Source organism: Miscanthus floridulus, chromosome 3 (genome assembly GCF_019320115.1).
Source record: "Miscanthus floridulus cultivar M001 chromosome 3, ASM1932011v1, whole genome shotgun sequence".
Lineage (NCBI taxonomy): Eukaryota > Viridiplantae > Streptophyta > Magnoliopsida > Poales > Poaceae > Miscanthus > Miscanthus floridulus.
Window position 1 is genome coordinate 62609 of NC_089582.1, and position 15844 is coordinate 78452.

The 15844-nt window shown below is 46.4% G+C and overlaps 2 protein-coding genes across 5 annotated transcripts; both read left to right on the forward strand.

Moving 5' to 3' along the window:
- Positions 1-1780: 1780 nt before the first annotated feature.
- LOC136544726 (uncharacterized) lies at positions 1781-6138 on the forward strand. The gene is made up of 6 exons (XM_066536790.1): positions 1781-2403; positions 2835-2994; positions 3625-3801; positions 3875-3958; positions 4682-4763; positions 4901-6138. The coding sequence occupies exons 1-6, from the start codon at positions 2009-2011 to the stop codon at positions 5335-5337; spliced, it is 1335 nt and encodes a 444-aa protein (XP_066392887.1). The 5' UTR covers positions 1781-2008; the 3' UTR covers positions 5338-6138.
- A 6022-nt stretch (positions 6139-12160) lies between these two features.
- LOC136541227 (probable serine/threonine-protein kinase WNK3) lies at positions 12161-15253 on the forward strand. 4 transcript variants are annotated; one of them, XM_066532997.1, is made up of 5 exons: positions 12161-12571; positions 12707-12744; positions 12891-13524; positions 13670-14135; positions 14280-15253. In XM_066532997.1, exons 1-5 carry the CDS (start codon positions 12464-12466, stop codon positions 14792-14794), a joined length of 1761 nt encoding a protein of 586 aa, XP_066389094.1. In that variant the 5' UTR covers positions 12161-12463; the 3' UTR covers positions 14795-15253. The 4 variants fall into 4 exon arrangements, with proteins under 4 accessions (XP_066389094.1, XP_066389095.1, XP_066389093.1 ...); XM_066532998.1 differs by having other exon boundaries at positions 12163-12576; positions 12891-13533; XM_066532996.1 differs by having other exon boundaries at positions 12163-12571; positions 12891-13533.
- The last annotated feature ends 591 nt before the right edge of the window (positions 15254-15844 follow it).

Here is a 15844-nt window from a genome sequence, read left to right on the forward strand (position 1 = left end):
AGTGTTTCATATGTCTCAGAGGTATGTTGCAAGGGTTTCATATGGATGTTGCAAAAGTAGATCAGGATGTTGCATATGTTGCAATGGTTGTACACATATGTTGCAAACGTCTGTTCCCAATGTTTCATTTATTTTTTCAGGCGTACGTTGCAAGTGTGTTTATCTGGATGTTGCATATGTTTTACACATATGTTGCAAACGTTTTTATGTGGATGTTGCGTATGTGTTGCAATTGTTTCTAAGTGTTTTTTTTCAGGTGTTTTTGCAAGTGTTTCAGTCACATGTTTTAAATGTTTCATCTATCTTCAAACGTATGTGCAAGTGTTGTATCTGGATGTTTTAAATGTAGATCGGTGTTGCATCTCCCTCTCACTTTTTACTACCTTGCCTTGGTGTCTCCTCCTCGCCTTCTAGCTTCTGCTGCCTTGCATCCTTCTTAGATTGCGGAGGGGCGTAGTGAGGGCCGGTGGACGAGACAAGTTAGGGGATTGCGGCGTGAACGCGAGCGCACGCTGTCCTCTTCCGTTACGCGGGCAGGTAGCGCTTCGGTCCCCTTTAGTTTTCTATTTTACGTGGGATGCTGAGATGGTCCCATTGGTGGGTCACGATGCTAGCCCATGGTTCGGTTGTCCGAGGACTGGTGATGCGTCCGGACACGCTGCAGACGTCGAACGTCCGGACGCTAGTACCCCGAAAGTAGAATGTAAAGAAATCTGGAGTGACCTGTCAGTTCCCGCTATGAAACGCAGGCAGCCGCGTCGCCGATTTCTCTCGTGCCCCCTTGGGAATCAAAGGGCACAACAGTGGTTTTTTGACCGGCCCTGGAACTATGTTGGCTAGTGGCTACGGCTATGATTTTCAATGCATTCCGTTGGGCCATGTTGACTACGGGCTACGGCTACGGGCTGTTCGGCTGATGATTTTTATGGCTGATAAGTTGGCTGATGTTGTTTTGTTGTGAGAGAAAAGTAACCATAGCTAATAAAACGGGCTGATAAGTTCAAATGAACAGGGCGGAATGGGAGCCTTGGAATTCCTAAGTGCGGACTTTGCTAATAAGGGGGTGTTTGGTTCTTTAGTCGCTCATAAAATTCATGTCACATCGAATGTTTAGATACTAATAAGGAGCATTAAATATAGATTAATTACAAAACCAATTACATAGATGGATGCTAATTTGCAAGATGAATTTTTTAAGCCTAACTAATCCGTCATTAGCATATGTTACTGTAGCACTACGTTATCAAATCATGGACTAATTAGGCTTAAAAGATTCGTCTCGCAAATTAGTCGCAAGTTGTGCAATTAGTTTCGTAATTAGTCTATATTTATTACTCCATGCATGTATCCAAACATTCGATATGACAGAAATTTTAGGAGGTCCTGCAGAAACCAAACAGACCCTAAATATACTAATTTCTTCTTATCAAAGCACTTACCTAAAACAGTGCTGGAAAAAAGACACGGCGTTATCATGGCATGATCTAATTAACCATTTTTTATAATATAAAACGGTGAGTATATAGTTGTAGGCATGGTTTTCAATATCGGCCGAAATCTCCTGATATTTTCGATATATTCTCTTTATCCGTAGGTGCCGATAAGGAAATATCTATCTTTTTCGTACAAATTTTATTTAAATTTACTTAAATTCAAATTAGATTTTATTTGAATTTGGTCTGATATTTTCGATATATCCTGTTTATCCTCTTTATCAATGACCCCGATAAATTTTAATTTTCGAAAATGAAAACCTTGGTTAGCGGGTAAAGAAAAACACGGCTGGACGCGCGGTGCCACCGACACGTGGGTCCGCCCGCCAACTGTCCTCTTCCGCCGCTATTGACACGTCACACGCGCGCGCAGGCAGGAACCTCCTCCAAAATCAACTCCCCCTCCCAGCTCGTCTGCCCCCTCTCGTCGATCGAGGAAGAAAAGGGGAAAAAAAAGAGGGATTGGAGAAAGGGATCAGGGAGCAGGGGCGGAAGCTTCCAGCTCCAGCGCAGCAATGGTGGGGTGGTGCGAGGAGGCGGTGGCGCTGCTGCGGCGCCCCGCGGTGGCGGAGTTGGCCGTCGACGTTCTACTCTGCGCGGTGCCGATCTGGGCCGCCGTCATGATCGGCCTCGCTGTCGGCTGGTCCTGGCGCCCGCGCTGGACGGGGCTGCTCTTCCTCGGCCTCCGCAGCCGCCTCCGCATCCTCTGGTTCTGGGTGCCGCCGGGCCTCGGGGCCCGGAGGCTCTGGCTCGCCTGCACCGCGCTCTCCGCCTGCTCCGTCGCGCCCAGGCTCCTCTCCTCCGCATTCCGCTGCCACCGCCGCCGCAGAGGCAAGCACCAGGACAAAGCCACCTCCCCCGAGGATCATGCCGTCGCGGCCCCGGGCGACGCAGGTTGCGCCGACGGCAGGTCAGCGTCTGCGTCTAGGGGTTCAATCTATTTTCTCTTGTGGCTGGCGGGGTTGGCCGGCTAGGAGGCGGAAATGCAGCGCCTATCAGTCTTGTCAACTGTCAGTTCGGAATTGAATTGATGACCTTGAGGTTCATTCAGGGGCGACCCTGTCCTTGTGTTGAAGGCGGTTTAGGAGATTTGATATTTTTTTCCCCCTCATGAAAATTACTCTATTCCAGCTGACTCGATGAACTGACACATGTCCATAGGGTTTGCGCGTTTGTGTTTTGAATTAGTGGCATAGAGTGACGTTAGGAACTTGTGGCAGTAGATGCAAGTAGAACAGGACCACACGACTTGTTCTTTTAGACATAAGAATGCACCACAATTTTCCTATATTCTTCTGCAGTGAAAACTTAGTTCAATTTTAATTTTTTTCTTATCAACAGGACAATTTTTGAGGGCGACCAAGATACTGTCACTGAGAAGGACCTAGAACATCTTCTGCAACTTTTAGATAACAAGGAAAGTGGGGATACGGCTTGGCAGAATTTGATGGAGCGCACAACCTCCAACATGACCTACAAGGCCTGGCGGCGTGAGCCTGAGGTTAGTCTTTCCAGTGGCTTGTGAAAAAAAAAATCCTAATAATATAGGATATTATAAAAGGTACTGCAAAGAATCAGCCTGTTCGGCAGGCCGTAAACGATCGTATACGATCGTGGATTATAAGCTAGAACAGTATTTTTCTCTCACACCAAACCAGCCAAACCAACCAGCAGTAAATAATCCACGATCCAGCCCAACCAGCCGAACAGGCTGAAATAATTCTGGGTGTTCAATTAAAATGGCAAAGGACTAGGATTCTAATTTTTGAAAGTCCATTCTTCAGTTCCCCTCATGGTACATACTATCATTTCATTGGCCAGTGGATTACACATGATGTGTCCGTTGAAGTGTTTAGTGTACCTTTGTTAGATTCTAGCATGTTCTTTACTGAATCTACATAATCTGAAATTAAACAGACTAAGAAATAGAAATGAGAGGTGGTAATATTAGCCTTTTCAACTGAAACTGGAATTCTCAAACTCGATTGTTCGATCACCTTTTTTTGTTTCTTAATCTACATAAACTGGCATGAACAATTAGAAAATCGCTGTAAATCTGTGTCATGACTACATATTTTACCATAATATCTTTGTGTACATCTCCTGAGTTTATTTTAAATGTATTTATTAGGAGGGACCTATTATGTACTGCAGCCGCACTATTTTTGAGGATGCTACTCCTGAACTAGTTAGAGATTTCTTCTGGGATGGTGATTTTCGTCTAAAGTGGGATCCAATGCTTGCATACTCCAAAACTTTGGATGAGTTCCCTCAGAGTGGAGCAACAATTGTCCACTGGATAAAAAAGGTATCCAGCTTCTGTTGTTCCCTGTGTACCTTCATGTTAAAATCTCAATTCCAACATGCTGTTTGTTTTCTAGTTCCCATTCTTTTGCAGTGACCGTGAATACATCTTTGGAGGACGCATATGGGAATCAGGGAAGACTTACTATTGTGTTACAAAGGTATGTGTACACAGTATTTACTAACAGATACTTTTACTCATGTAATGTTATGCTCCCTCCATTATCTGAAAAAAAGATTCATATAATTGTATAACTGACACAACCTGCTCAATGGTTATGCTTTACTTATAGCTCGTACCTATTGCATGAAATTTATGTTCCTTTTCTACCCCTTTTTTCTCCGAGAGATTGCTTACTATAACATTCTTGTTTTGCTCTTCTCTACTGTTTGAACTTAGTCTGCAGAATTTTTTCAGAAGCGGCCTTGTAATTAATATAAATGCTTGTTTTCCAAAAGCATGATAATTTTCATGAATTTTCTTTTTTTCTTTTTTGCCATCCACAAAACAGTAACCCAAAATTATTAACTACTCAGATAGTAAACCGTTTTATTATATGACTGCATGATGTGTTGAAGTTACCTATCAGCGTCTTTTCAATTGAACTGCTTGCATAGTTTCATCAGTATCTTTAAGATTGAACCAACATAATGCAAACATTTTTTTTCTGGCTATTATTGTTAAACTTCACACACATCTTGCTGAGAAATCAAACTCAGGTCTCCGTATATTAGAGCGACATGCTGCCTTGTCTGGCATGTTTGTGAAATATGGATAAGATTCCAGGGATTTCAATACATTAATATTGCTGTGTGTTGAAAGTGTTTGCCAACATCCTACGTAAGTGCATATATCTGAGCGCTCAGCAACCTCCATTTGGCAGGGTGTCCCATATCCATCATTGCCCAAGAAAGAAAAGCCGAGGCGTGTGGAGCTGTACTTCTCAAGTTGGCGTATTAGAGCTGGTAACTCTTTTTCTTAGTATCATTATGTTGTCTTGAGCGCTGTTTTTTTTTCTGAACATGAAAGGTTTGCAGTCAAGCATGGACACAAATGCTTAGACCTTGATGCTATAATCATATTGTTTGTTTGTGAAATGCAGTTCAATCGCCTAAACATGTGGGTCAGCAATCTGCGTGTGAAGTAACTTTGGTTCACTACGAGGACATGGGCATACCAAAAGATGTCGCCAGGGTTGCTGTCCGTCACGGCATGTGGGGTGCTGTGAAGAAACTCCAGTCTGGATTCAGAGCATATCAGCAAATGAGAGAGACAGAAAACACCCTGTCACACAGCGCCATCATGGCTCGAGTGACCACCAAGATATCCATCACGGATTCAGATGGTCCGTTGGATCAAGACATCTCCATGGCAGATGAAACCAGTGACGCGGATGGCAGCTCCCAAGCGGTTCAGCATGGTTTCGACTGGAAGTGGGTGGTGGTTGGTGGTGCGGTGGCAGCGGTTTGTGTGCTCAACACCGGGCTGGTAGGCAAGGTCCTCTTGCTTGGAGCAGCGAGAAGGCAGGCAAAGAAGTAGAAGTGATGTGACGATCAACCTTCCAGACTCTGCAGAAGAAGCCAAGAAGGCATTCAATCAGGTTGTAGTAGCTGCAGCCGTGCAGGCGAACATGACGAGAAAATAGGTGGGGTCTGACAGAGATAATTACAATGCGGTAATTTTGGAATCGTGCACTTGCACAGTAGATATAAGCATGCTTGTTACTTTGTTAGCATAACAGATTCCGCTGTATCAGGAATCCGCTGGCGCTGGCTAGCTCAGCTTGGCTCGTTGTATTTTCTGAACAAGTTTAGCTGTTATTAGAGATAACAAGCTGGCCGAATGAGCCAGGGCAATCAGCAGGCCGGGAGCCCAACTCCAGTTGGCCCAGCGCCACAGTCCAATTCCAGTCGTCCTGAGTCCCTGACTCCGGTGACTCTGTCTGTCTGTCTTCCACCTGGCCGACCTCTGGCGCCAGCACACGGGTGACGCTCCTGCCTAGACATGGATTTATGTTGCCATTTGCTTGGATTAAAGACTAGCAAACTTCTTTTAATTTCAATCTCGTACGAGTCAAGCTGGTTTGATATCCACCACTAACTAGGCTGCCTATTTGTCCTTTGCCTACTCGATCAAGTACTTAATAAGGATGCAAGTACATTGGTCCATAGACCAGCCTATATAGGACTAGGTTGTTTTAAGTAGACCGTTTGCGAATCCAACATTTACAACGGTCCATACGCGTGCACCAACTCTTTCGCATCCTCGCATACTGCAAGCAATCAACTTCACTGGTGCCATCATTGTTAACGTTCAACTGACGCCCTGTTGTTTACGGGTAACATCAAACAATACTACAATAGGGAATATGGCAAGTAGTAGAGCCTTTGTGTGGATCCATTAAAATTAGCATGCTAAGTAAGTTTTAGCAAAGCAATCTCTACATTGCTAATTTTTGCTAGCAGTTAGCATACCATGTCTGTTTGGATTCACTCTTTCTAATTCTTAGTTGCTACTCCTCCTCTGTCTTGAAATATAAAGGATGCGAGTTTGTCTTAAACTATGCTAAGTTCAATCGGATTTTATATAAACAAAAGTATTAACATCATCACATTGAAGATGTAAATTATGAAAATATTTCATAATGTACCCAACGCTACTAACAAAAGATTTTAGGAGACATGTCTCCTGATGATTAACGGAGATGGGTATTTTTTTACGTGCATACATTGGACTTTAATTTCCATTAACTTTGTACACCAAACGTGCATATAATTTGACTAATACTTGATCAAAACTCACTATTTGATGTTTATATAATCAAAATAAGCCTAAAATGGGTGGAGGGAGTAAGGAACTATGATTAGAGCTTTGATTACTATGCAGAACTTTCTAGATCTCGCAAAAGGGTAAAATCAACGGGACAAGGAAATCTTTGGTGCATCGTGGGCTTTGGTTCTCTTTGTCTCATCCCTTGTACGAAGCAGGAAAAGGAAACACCTCAGACTCAGCTAGCGTGCCATCCCAAGCCCTAGGCCAGGTTTATTTCGCAACTCCTTACGTCACCGCGATTAAGATGTGTCCGGCAGCACCGGACACAAAGATCAGGGAGCCAACGCATTTGTCTGAAATTTCACGTTACCTTGGTTGGGTGAACCATACCCGACTAAAAAAAAAGGAAGAACAGCCAGTGCTAACTCTTTGTTTCGTACTGGAATAGCTCTTAATACTTAGAGAGAGAGAGAGCCTTGATGATAGACCCCAAACCAACTAATGGATGTAACTGAGGTTGACTACCCTTGGTGCAGCTGACAATGGAAATTAATTCACCAGCAAATTCATCTGCAACCGAACTGGTCGAAGTTGGATTCTTGTTGGACGACGCTAATGTGCGACAGGTCACATGTTTGGGAAATGCGCAACCCGTTGTCTACCTCGCGCCTGTCTTCTCCCCCGCCATTTTCTCAAACGGGTGGTCAGATGAAGAATTCAGCTTGTGTGTCTCTCGGAATACAGGAAATAATGGCACAATATTCAGTCCGAGTGTCCTATCTTCGACAATGATTGGGAGAAAAATAAATTCTGCATTTCAAAGGAGGCTTGTCATGGAGAAGTTTGGATTTGGAAAAGGAGGTCCGTACTTTGAAAGGAACCTATTGCACTGTTGTCAATTGTTTGGTTAATCTTTTTTTGTAATGATGCTGTTGTTGCTCTCGTTGCCGCTGTACAAGACTGCCTATATTGTTCCCTTCGCACTGTTGTATTTGTCGGCAATCAACCTCACACTCACTGGTTGGGTTGCCGTCGTTGTTGACATTCACTAACGGTTGAGGTAATACTCAATTACTCGGAATCATTGTACGTTGAGGAACATCTAATATATATACACAATGTTCGTGGCAAGAATGTTTAAGTTGTTTGCTACTATGGATTGTACTTCTCTCATTCAAAATTATAAGACGTTTTGGCTCTTTCAAATACTAAGGTTTTGCTATGCACTCAGATACTATATCGAGATATATACATAGTTAAAGTAATGTATTTAGAAAAGCAAAATCGTCTCCTAGTTTAGAATAGAGGGAGTAACAAGCAACGTCCCAGCCGGCTAGATATTAGTAACTATCAGCATTGCCTGACTCCTACTGCCACTTCCTTTTCGACAATAACAGTGGCTTGGATACCACAAGGCACGTCAATGCCAAGTTTGAAAATAAAGTCGCATTGTAGCCATATGATGCAAGTTTCGATATCTCTAGGCTATTAAGCTGACCCAAAACTTGTCGAGTTGAACTAATCAGATCAAATAAGCATGAAAAATAGAACTAAAATAAGCTAAGATAGTGGTGTGGTGAATGAGAACCACCACTGGATACCCACTTGCTCCCTGACTACGTGGAACACTATAGTTCAAACAGGAAGTAATAAATAAATAAACAAAAATCACTCAGGTTAACCAAGGCCTATGTTTGTTCATTTGTCCAATTCGGGCTATCATTGTCTCTGCTCTCTACTTCCTCGGTCCCTCTGTCCCACAAAGAATGCAATCTAAGAATGGGACACGGAAACCAATAGTAGATGTTAAGTTACAAAAATACCCGTAGAAAGGCTACTACGTGGCCGTGCGGCATGAACAAAGCTCAAAATAGGATCTGTGCAATTGATTTTTTTATGCGTGTGTGCGGTAGTTTGTGGTCATGTAGAGGTGAGATAGATGGGCGTGAGCTTTGAGATGGTTCTTTTAAGCAAGTGGATCCACCTGATCTATGTAAGGTGCATTCTTTTTGGGAGAATTTTTGAATCCCAAGGTTATAGTTTTTGTAGGACGGAGGGAGTAGACTTCAAGAGGTACCACTGGCCCACTATTATAAAAATAGCTTTTCTAGACCTCCCATCCTTTTGTGAACAAATGCACTCTAGCCATGCACTATGCCAGGTGGACCTAGGCCAAGTCCCGCATATAAAAACTATCGCGAGCATTTCAAAGGCAAGTGGTTAAACGATCGCCTCTGAAAATACCTACTGCTAGAGGGTGGCCGACTAAGCCAACCGCTTCTGCAAATGATTTTAAAAAATAATCACTTAAGCTGCTTGTATTTAAACATGAGGCTGACTATAACATCACCATCTTCCCCAAGTTGTTCCATTCAGACAAGGGATGTCTGAAGCACCAGCTTGAAAAAATCGCAACATACAAAGGAGGGGGAGGGAGTGTTTGTTTGATCTTTGTATTGTCCCTAGACAGTAAGAATATGACATTCTTACATTCTTTGTAGAGTTTGCATCAAAATTAATGGCTAATTAGTTAGTGTCTATGAACCAGAGCGGCCATGGTATGTTTTTTTTTGAACTGAAACTGTGGGGTATGAACCCCCGGCGGCTTAGAATTAATAAAAAGAGTAAAGAAGTCTTACAGGACAAAACTTACAACAAGTGTCTAACCAGAGGTTAGCCACGAAAGGAAGGAAAGAAAAAGCAGCAACTAGCTAGCTATACAAAGGACTACAGAACAGCCAGCAACTAATTACAGAGCATCCAGCCACAAGAGAACAGACTGATGGAGACTTTGCTTGATCCTGAAGAGGTGTGCAGTAACTTCTATCTTGAATGCAGACTTCCAGGAGATGAAATTTGGGACTTTCCCATTAAAGATTAAGTCATTTCTTTCATTCCATAGGCACCAGGCCCCAATCATGAAGGGCGTACCCAGTGCAGAGAGCTCCCGCTCTGTACGCGGTCTGGGGAAGGGTGTTAGTGGCAAGCCTTACCCTCGTCTGTGTAATGCGAGGAGACCGCGACTCGAACCCGGGACCCACAGGCGGTAAGACTCTACCGCTTGCACCAGGCCCGCCCTTCAGGCCCCAATCATGAAGACTTCCATGAAAAAAAAGGTTGCATAAATCCTTGTTTAGCAATGTACAACTTCTCATGAATATTTGCACTCTCATCCCAAATGATCCCCAAGGCAAACCATCTGCTAGTAGCCGAGGGACAGTAAAAAAATAGATGCTCAATAGTTTCCTCCATGCTATTCTGACATAAAACACAGTTATATCCCTCTTCTAGGAACTTGTTTCTTCTTCTTAACATATTTCTGGTGTTCAGCCTATCATTCAACAGCAACCAAGCAAAGAATTTTATTTTTGGAATGCACTTAGTCTTCCAAATCCATATGATAGATCTGTGAGGTTGCAGGGAGGAGAACTGGTACTGATAATATTTACTCGAGGTATATTTCTGATAGCCCCAAATAAAACTCCAACAGTCATTGACATCTGGGAGTACAGGTTGCAGCTGAGTTAACTCATTCTGCAAATCTAAGAATTCATTATAAGCCTGCCTGGACATGGGAATTCTGAAACAGTCAAGCAGCTGCTCTGCACTTCTCAGCTTCCAAAGACAGATACCTGGTTCTTTTGCAAATATGAATAAATTGGGGAACACCTGAGAGTGGATTTTCCCATCAATGAGATCATCCCAGAAACTAACAGTGTCACCTCTATTAGAGCACAAGTGGCAACTCCTCTGAATTGGGCATGCAACCTCAAAATATCCTTCCACCAAAATGAGCCTTTTTCTCTTGCAAGATGTGGAACACCAGCACGATGGTATTTACCCCAGATAAGATTAACCCATTGAATATTTTCCTTTCTATAGAATTTGTCCAGCTGTTTTAACAAAAGAGCATCATTCTGTAGACTCAGGTTAATAACTCCTAGGCCACCTTTACTCTTGGGTCTCCTGACTAAATCCCAAGCTGCTAAGTTATATCCCTTCTTTCTAAAATCACTTCCCCTCCAGAGACAGTTTTTCCTATGCTTGTCAATGATATCAATCACAGTGACTGGGAGCTTTAGTGAGCACATGTAGTATGTTGGAAGGGAGGAAATCACAGAATTCACCAACTGAAGCCTACCAGCATAGGAAAGGAATTGTGGACTGGCTGACAGTCTCCTCTCAATTCTACAGATTAGAGGAGCATAGTCTTTCACCTGTGGCTTAGTGAGGCCCATGGGTAGGCCAAGGTAAGTGAATGGAAAGGACCCAACAATACATCCAAAAACATTGGCCAGAGAGGAGGCCTTTTCATGTCCAAATATGAATGTAGCATAGACGTACAATGCAAAATGCATGAGGACCTAATCCATCTTATTTTGGTAGTGTCAGTACATGTGATTAAAAATATCTGTGCCTTGTAATCAATGTTTGTTTTTGACACATGAAACATGCATTACCGATGGAGGCGGGTAGGTGATATATAAAATGATTGATGTGTCGTTAAATAAGAGTAGTATATGTCGTCCCTGAAATGTGGTATGGAAATAAATTTGAATGAAAAACATGAAATTTTCGAATTCAAAGAGAATTCGCTTAAACAACAGCATCCGTACATGGGGCATGCTCTGTTAGACGCCTGTTCTACCAACATGTAGAAACCGTGCGGATTTGTAAAGGCTAAAGCGACGAAAGGAACTGTCAGCGCATGGTCGCTCACACGCCTTGCTTTAGTTTCCTTCGTCTTGTCTCATCTCAACATCTCGTACGTGCAGCAGCATCCCGCCCAGCAGGCGAGGAGGAGAGGAGACTGGAGAGGAGCAGCCAGCACCAGGCAGGCAGAGGCCGGTAGCGACCTAGCGTACGCGTACCATCCAGGTCCAGGCCAGGGTACATCGGGTCAATTCCGGAGCTCCTGGTGTCACCGGAAGTCCGAGCTAGGATCGGAGCACGGCAGAGGAACGGAGCGGGTACCTGGGGGCGCATTTTCCTCAACTCTGGCATAGTAATTTGGTACTAGTATGACTTTTGGTTGCTCAACCGTATCGTATCAACGAGACTGCTGCCCTTTGACAGAGTAATGTAATAATTAAATATAAGCTCATGGGGATCGGGTGTAATGACAAAGTGTAATTGGCTTACCCTTTGTTAGTTTTGGTACGTACGCTGTATATATAAATAAAAATATAAATAAATTGAATGAATAAACTAGTGAAGTGCAGAGGAGCTGACCATGGAGATCTACACCCAACCTCGGTAAAAACAATTGCGTACGGCGTCCCCGATTGAACCAATCCAAGCTGGCTCTCGTTGGTTTCGCTCAAAAAATAAATCAAAATACTGTTTCGATTGATTTATCATGAGAGAAAATATTATTTTGGCTAAAAAATAAACTAAAAAAATACGGATTATAAGAGAAACGAACGGGCTAAATTCTTGTTACTGCACCTGCACCACCTGCACGAGGTCTCGGCCGGCTACGGGATTCCACGCCGTGAGCCGACCACCATATCGGCCGCGGCGGTGGCAGCCAGAGCTTCCTTCTTCGGTCTCCTCGTCGCCATCCCGCGGCCGCCACACCGCGCGGATCACTGCTCCTCATCGCTACCCTACCCGGGATACATACATTTATTTAAAAGCCTAGCGACAGAGAGGCGTGTGCCTCTGCTTCTTCCACCTCCTCCTCGTCCTCGTCTCGCATCGCATGCCATGCCCTCGAGATCCCACACCGCGTGCCACGTCTTCTTCCTCCTCCGCCTGTACCTGTACGGCACAAGAAGAAGAAGAATACTAGCATAAGCGAGGGCGAGGAGCAGGGCCTGGAGGACAGGTGCATAGTTGAGGTGCGGTGCCGTGCAGTGTAGCAGTGTACCTAGCAGAGCAGAGGAAGAGGATGATGGGAGCTCTGCAGGTGCAGAGCAATGGCGACGGCGCTGCTGCTGAGGATCTCTTCCCGGACCCGGGCTACGCGGAGGTCGATCCTACCGGGAGGTATGGCAGGGTAAGGTCGATCGATATCTGCTCGTCTTCTTCTTCCTTGCTCGTCGTCTTCTTCTTTCGCCATGCTGTCGTGGTCGATCGTGGTACTAATAAATCTTGTTTCCCCTCCTCTGTTCCAACCACCGACTGATTGCAGTACAACGAGATTCTCGGCAAGGGATCCTCAAAGACAGTGTAAGATACTATGATCATCGCCGTCATCAATCCTAACTCTAACAAGCGTCGTCGTCGATCACTGCTAGCTTCGTGGGACTGATTGCTGTTTCCGCGTGTGTCCATGCCATGGCGACCATGCATCGCCGACGACGTCGCCCAACCAGGTACCGTGCCTTCGACGAGCACCGGGGCATGGAGGTGGCGTGGAACCAGGTACAGCTGCACGACTTCCTGCGCGGGCCGGGGGAGCTGGAGCGGCTGTACGGCGAGATCCACCTGCTCAAGTCGCTCCGCCACCGCGCCGTCATGCGCCTCCACGCCTCCTGGGTCGACGCCGCCAACGCCGACGCGACCGCGCCCCGGCCCCGCCGCGCCGCCGTCAACTTCGTCACCGAGCTCTTCACCTCCGGCACGCTGCGGCAGTACCGGCGCCGGCACCCGCGGGCCAGCGCCGCCGCGGTCAGGCGCTGGTGCCGCCAGATCCTCGAGGGCCTCGGCTACCTCCACGCGCGCGGCATCATCCACCGCGACCTCAAGTGCGACAACATCTTCGTCAACGGCAGCCAGGGCCAGGTCAAGATCGGCGACCTCGGCCTCGCCGCTGTGGTCCGGCGCCGCGGCCGCGGGGACCCGGCGCGATGTGTGGTCGGCACGCCGGAGTTCATGGCGCCCGAGGTGTACGCGGAAGACTACGACGAGCGCGCCGACGTCTACTCCTTCGGCATGTGCGTCCTCGAGATGGTCACCCTCGAGTACCCCTACAGCGAGTGCGTCCACCCCGTGCACATCTACAAGAAGGTCACCTCCGTAAGAAATTTCAAGCTTCCTTCTATACATCATCATTACCATTTACAATTCCTTTTTCCCTTTTTTTCATCAATCGATCGATTAATCATGGTGGCTGGCCGGCCGGCGTCTCTGCTGTCTGTCTCTGGTCGGTCAGGGGATAAAGCCGGCGGCTTTGTACAAGGTGAAAGACCCCGAGGTGAGGCGGTTCATCGACAAGTGCCTGGCGCCGGCGTCGCGGCGGCCGAGCGCGGCGGAGCTGCTCGGCGACCCGTTCCTGCAGCTGGAAGACGACGGCCTCTGGTACGGGGACGACGCGGACTACATCGCCATGTACAACTACCTGCACCAGCCGGCGTGCCTGGACCACCACCACAACGCCGGTAGCAATGGCTCCACGGCGAGCAACGGGGTGGTGTCGAATGGTGGCGGCGGCGACAGATGGGACGACGACTGTGAGGACGACGATGACGGGACCATGTTCCAAGGCATCGACCAGCTGTTCAACGAGCACGAGGACGACGAGCTGCACGTCGCTGGCGTCGACATCACCATCAAGGGCAAGAGGATGGAGGACGGAAGCATCTTCCTCCGGCTGCGCATCGCCGACAAAGATGGCACAGGTGATGACACTCCATCTCTGACCATTGAAAGTTGATATTTTTAGGATCTTGTTTTCAACGCGAGAAATTAATTTTCTTGTCCGTATAAGATTATTTATTAATTGTGTTCTACGGAATTTCAATTTCTTGTGGTGCCACGTACAGGGAGGGTCCGGAACATCTACTTCCCGTTCGACGCGGACGCGGACACGGCGCTGAGCGTGGCCACCGAGATGGTGGCGGAGCTGGACATCACCGACCACGAGGTGACGCACATCGCCGAGATGATCGACGGCGCGGTCGCCGCGCTGCTGCCGCACTGGAGGCCGGGACCTGGCATGGACGACGACGACGGCGGCGGTCCGGGCACGTCAGGCGCTGCAGATCGTTGCAAGAACTGCCGGTCCAGCGCGTCCTCCGCCGGGTCACTGGACGACTACATGTCGGCGGCGGCGGCGGCGGCGGCGCGGCGTGGCTGCCGGTGCGCGGAGATGCACGGCCGGTTCGAGGAGATCACGTTCCAGGCCGACGAAGAGCCGGTGCGGTTCCAGGGCTCTGGGTGCAGCTCCGACGATGGAGGCGGCCAGGCTGAGCACTGTGCCGGAGATGGAGACAGTAAGCTCGAGGGCGTCCATGGCATCGCGCAGGATGGCACTACCGAACGTTCAGACCAGCCTTGACCTGGTTCTCTCACAGGAGCAAATCCTGTTTAGCGTTTAGTGATAAGATCACCGATCACCGATCATGGTGTGTTGGCATGGGAACAGAGCACCGATCGATCTGCTTGCTGATAAGGAAAACTGTGCATGTCGGTGCCGCCACCATGAACCATGATCAGGGAGATCTGAGGGCCAGCCTTGTGAATTGTGATGAGGATGGCTGACAGCAATCTTCACCAGCAGTTAACAAAACAAAGTTACTGTGACAGAGTTATATTGCTTACCGACACCTTGCACAGAGCAACTCTGTACTGATGAGCAATGGCATTGATTTTGATGTCTCCTGTTTCAATTTTCAAAGGCGAATTTGGTAGGCAAGAAACTGAAAAAAAATCTGAAATGTCATCAGTGCAGCCTCACCTGCTTGTAAGTAGACTTTTGTAGCTTTGGTTGAGTACAGTGGTTAGTTTGAAGTTTTAACAGCAGGTGCTTCACTAATCTGAATCTAAGCCCTTTGTTTTTCACTCTAAACCAGTTTTACAGAATTTATACAGAATAGTACATATGAATAAATAAACAAGACAGTTGCATATTCGAGATGCTGTATCCATGATCCTATTCAGTGATCCATCCCAAAAAGCAGCACGGAGAGGGACATGCATGCTTAGCTAAGACGCAGAAAAAGCATCCAGTATTATTATGCAGAAAAGTTTCCTGAGCTGACATATGAAAGATGGCATGGCAAGTTGGATGCCTTTATGCACTAGATTAGGCAGGAAAAGCTAGAGAAACAAAGGTCCTGTCCAAAGCTGCATCCCAGGACCAAACTGGGAGCTGAACTCTTCTTCCTTGTACAGCCTAGTGGAAGGGAACCTAGATATGATTGAGACATCTATGCCAAGATAAAAGATACCAACCATGCAAACTTGCAAATTGCCAGCTATTGTGGGGAGGTATCCACTGATGCTTTTCTCACACTACAACAATTTGTTCAGTTGGAGGCTCAATATAATACACAAAGGGATATACAATTGTTTCATCACTAGCTTGGACCCAAAAGATAGATGGTCA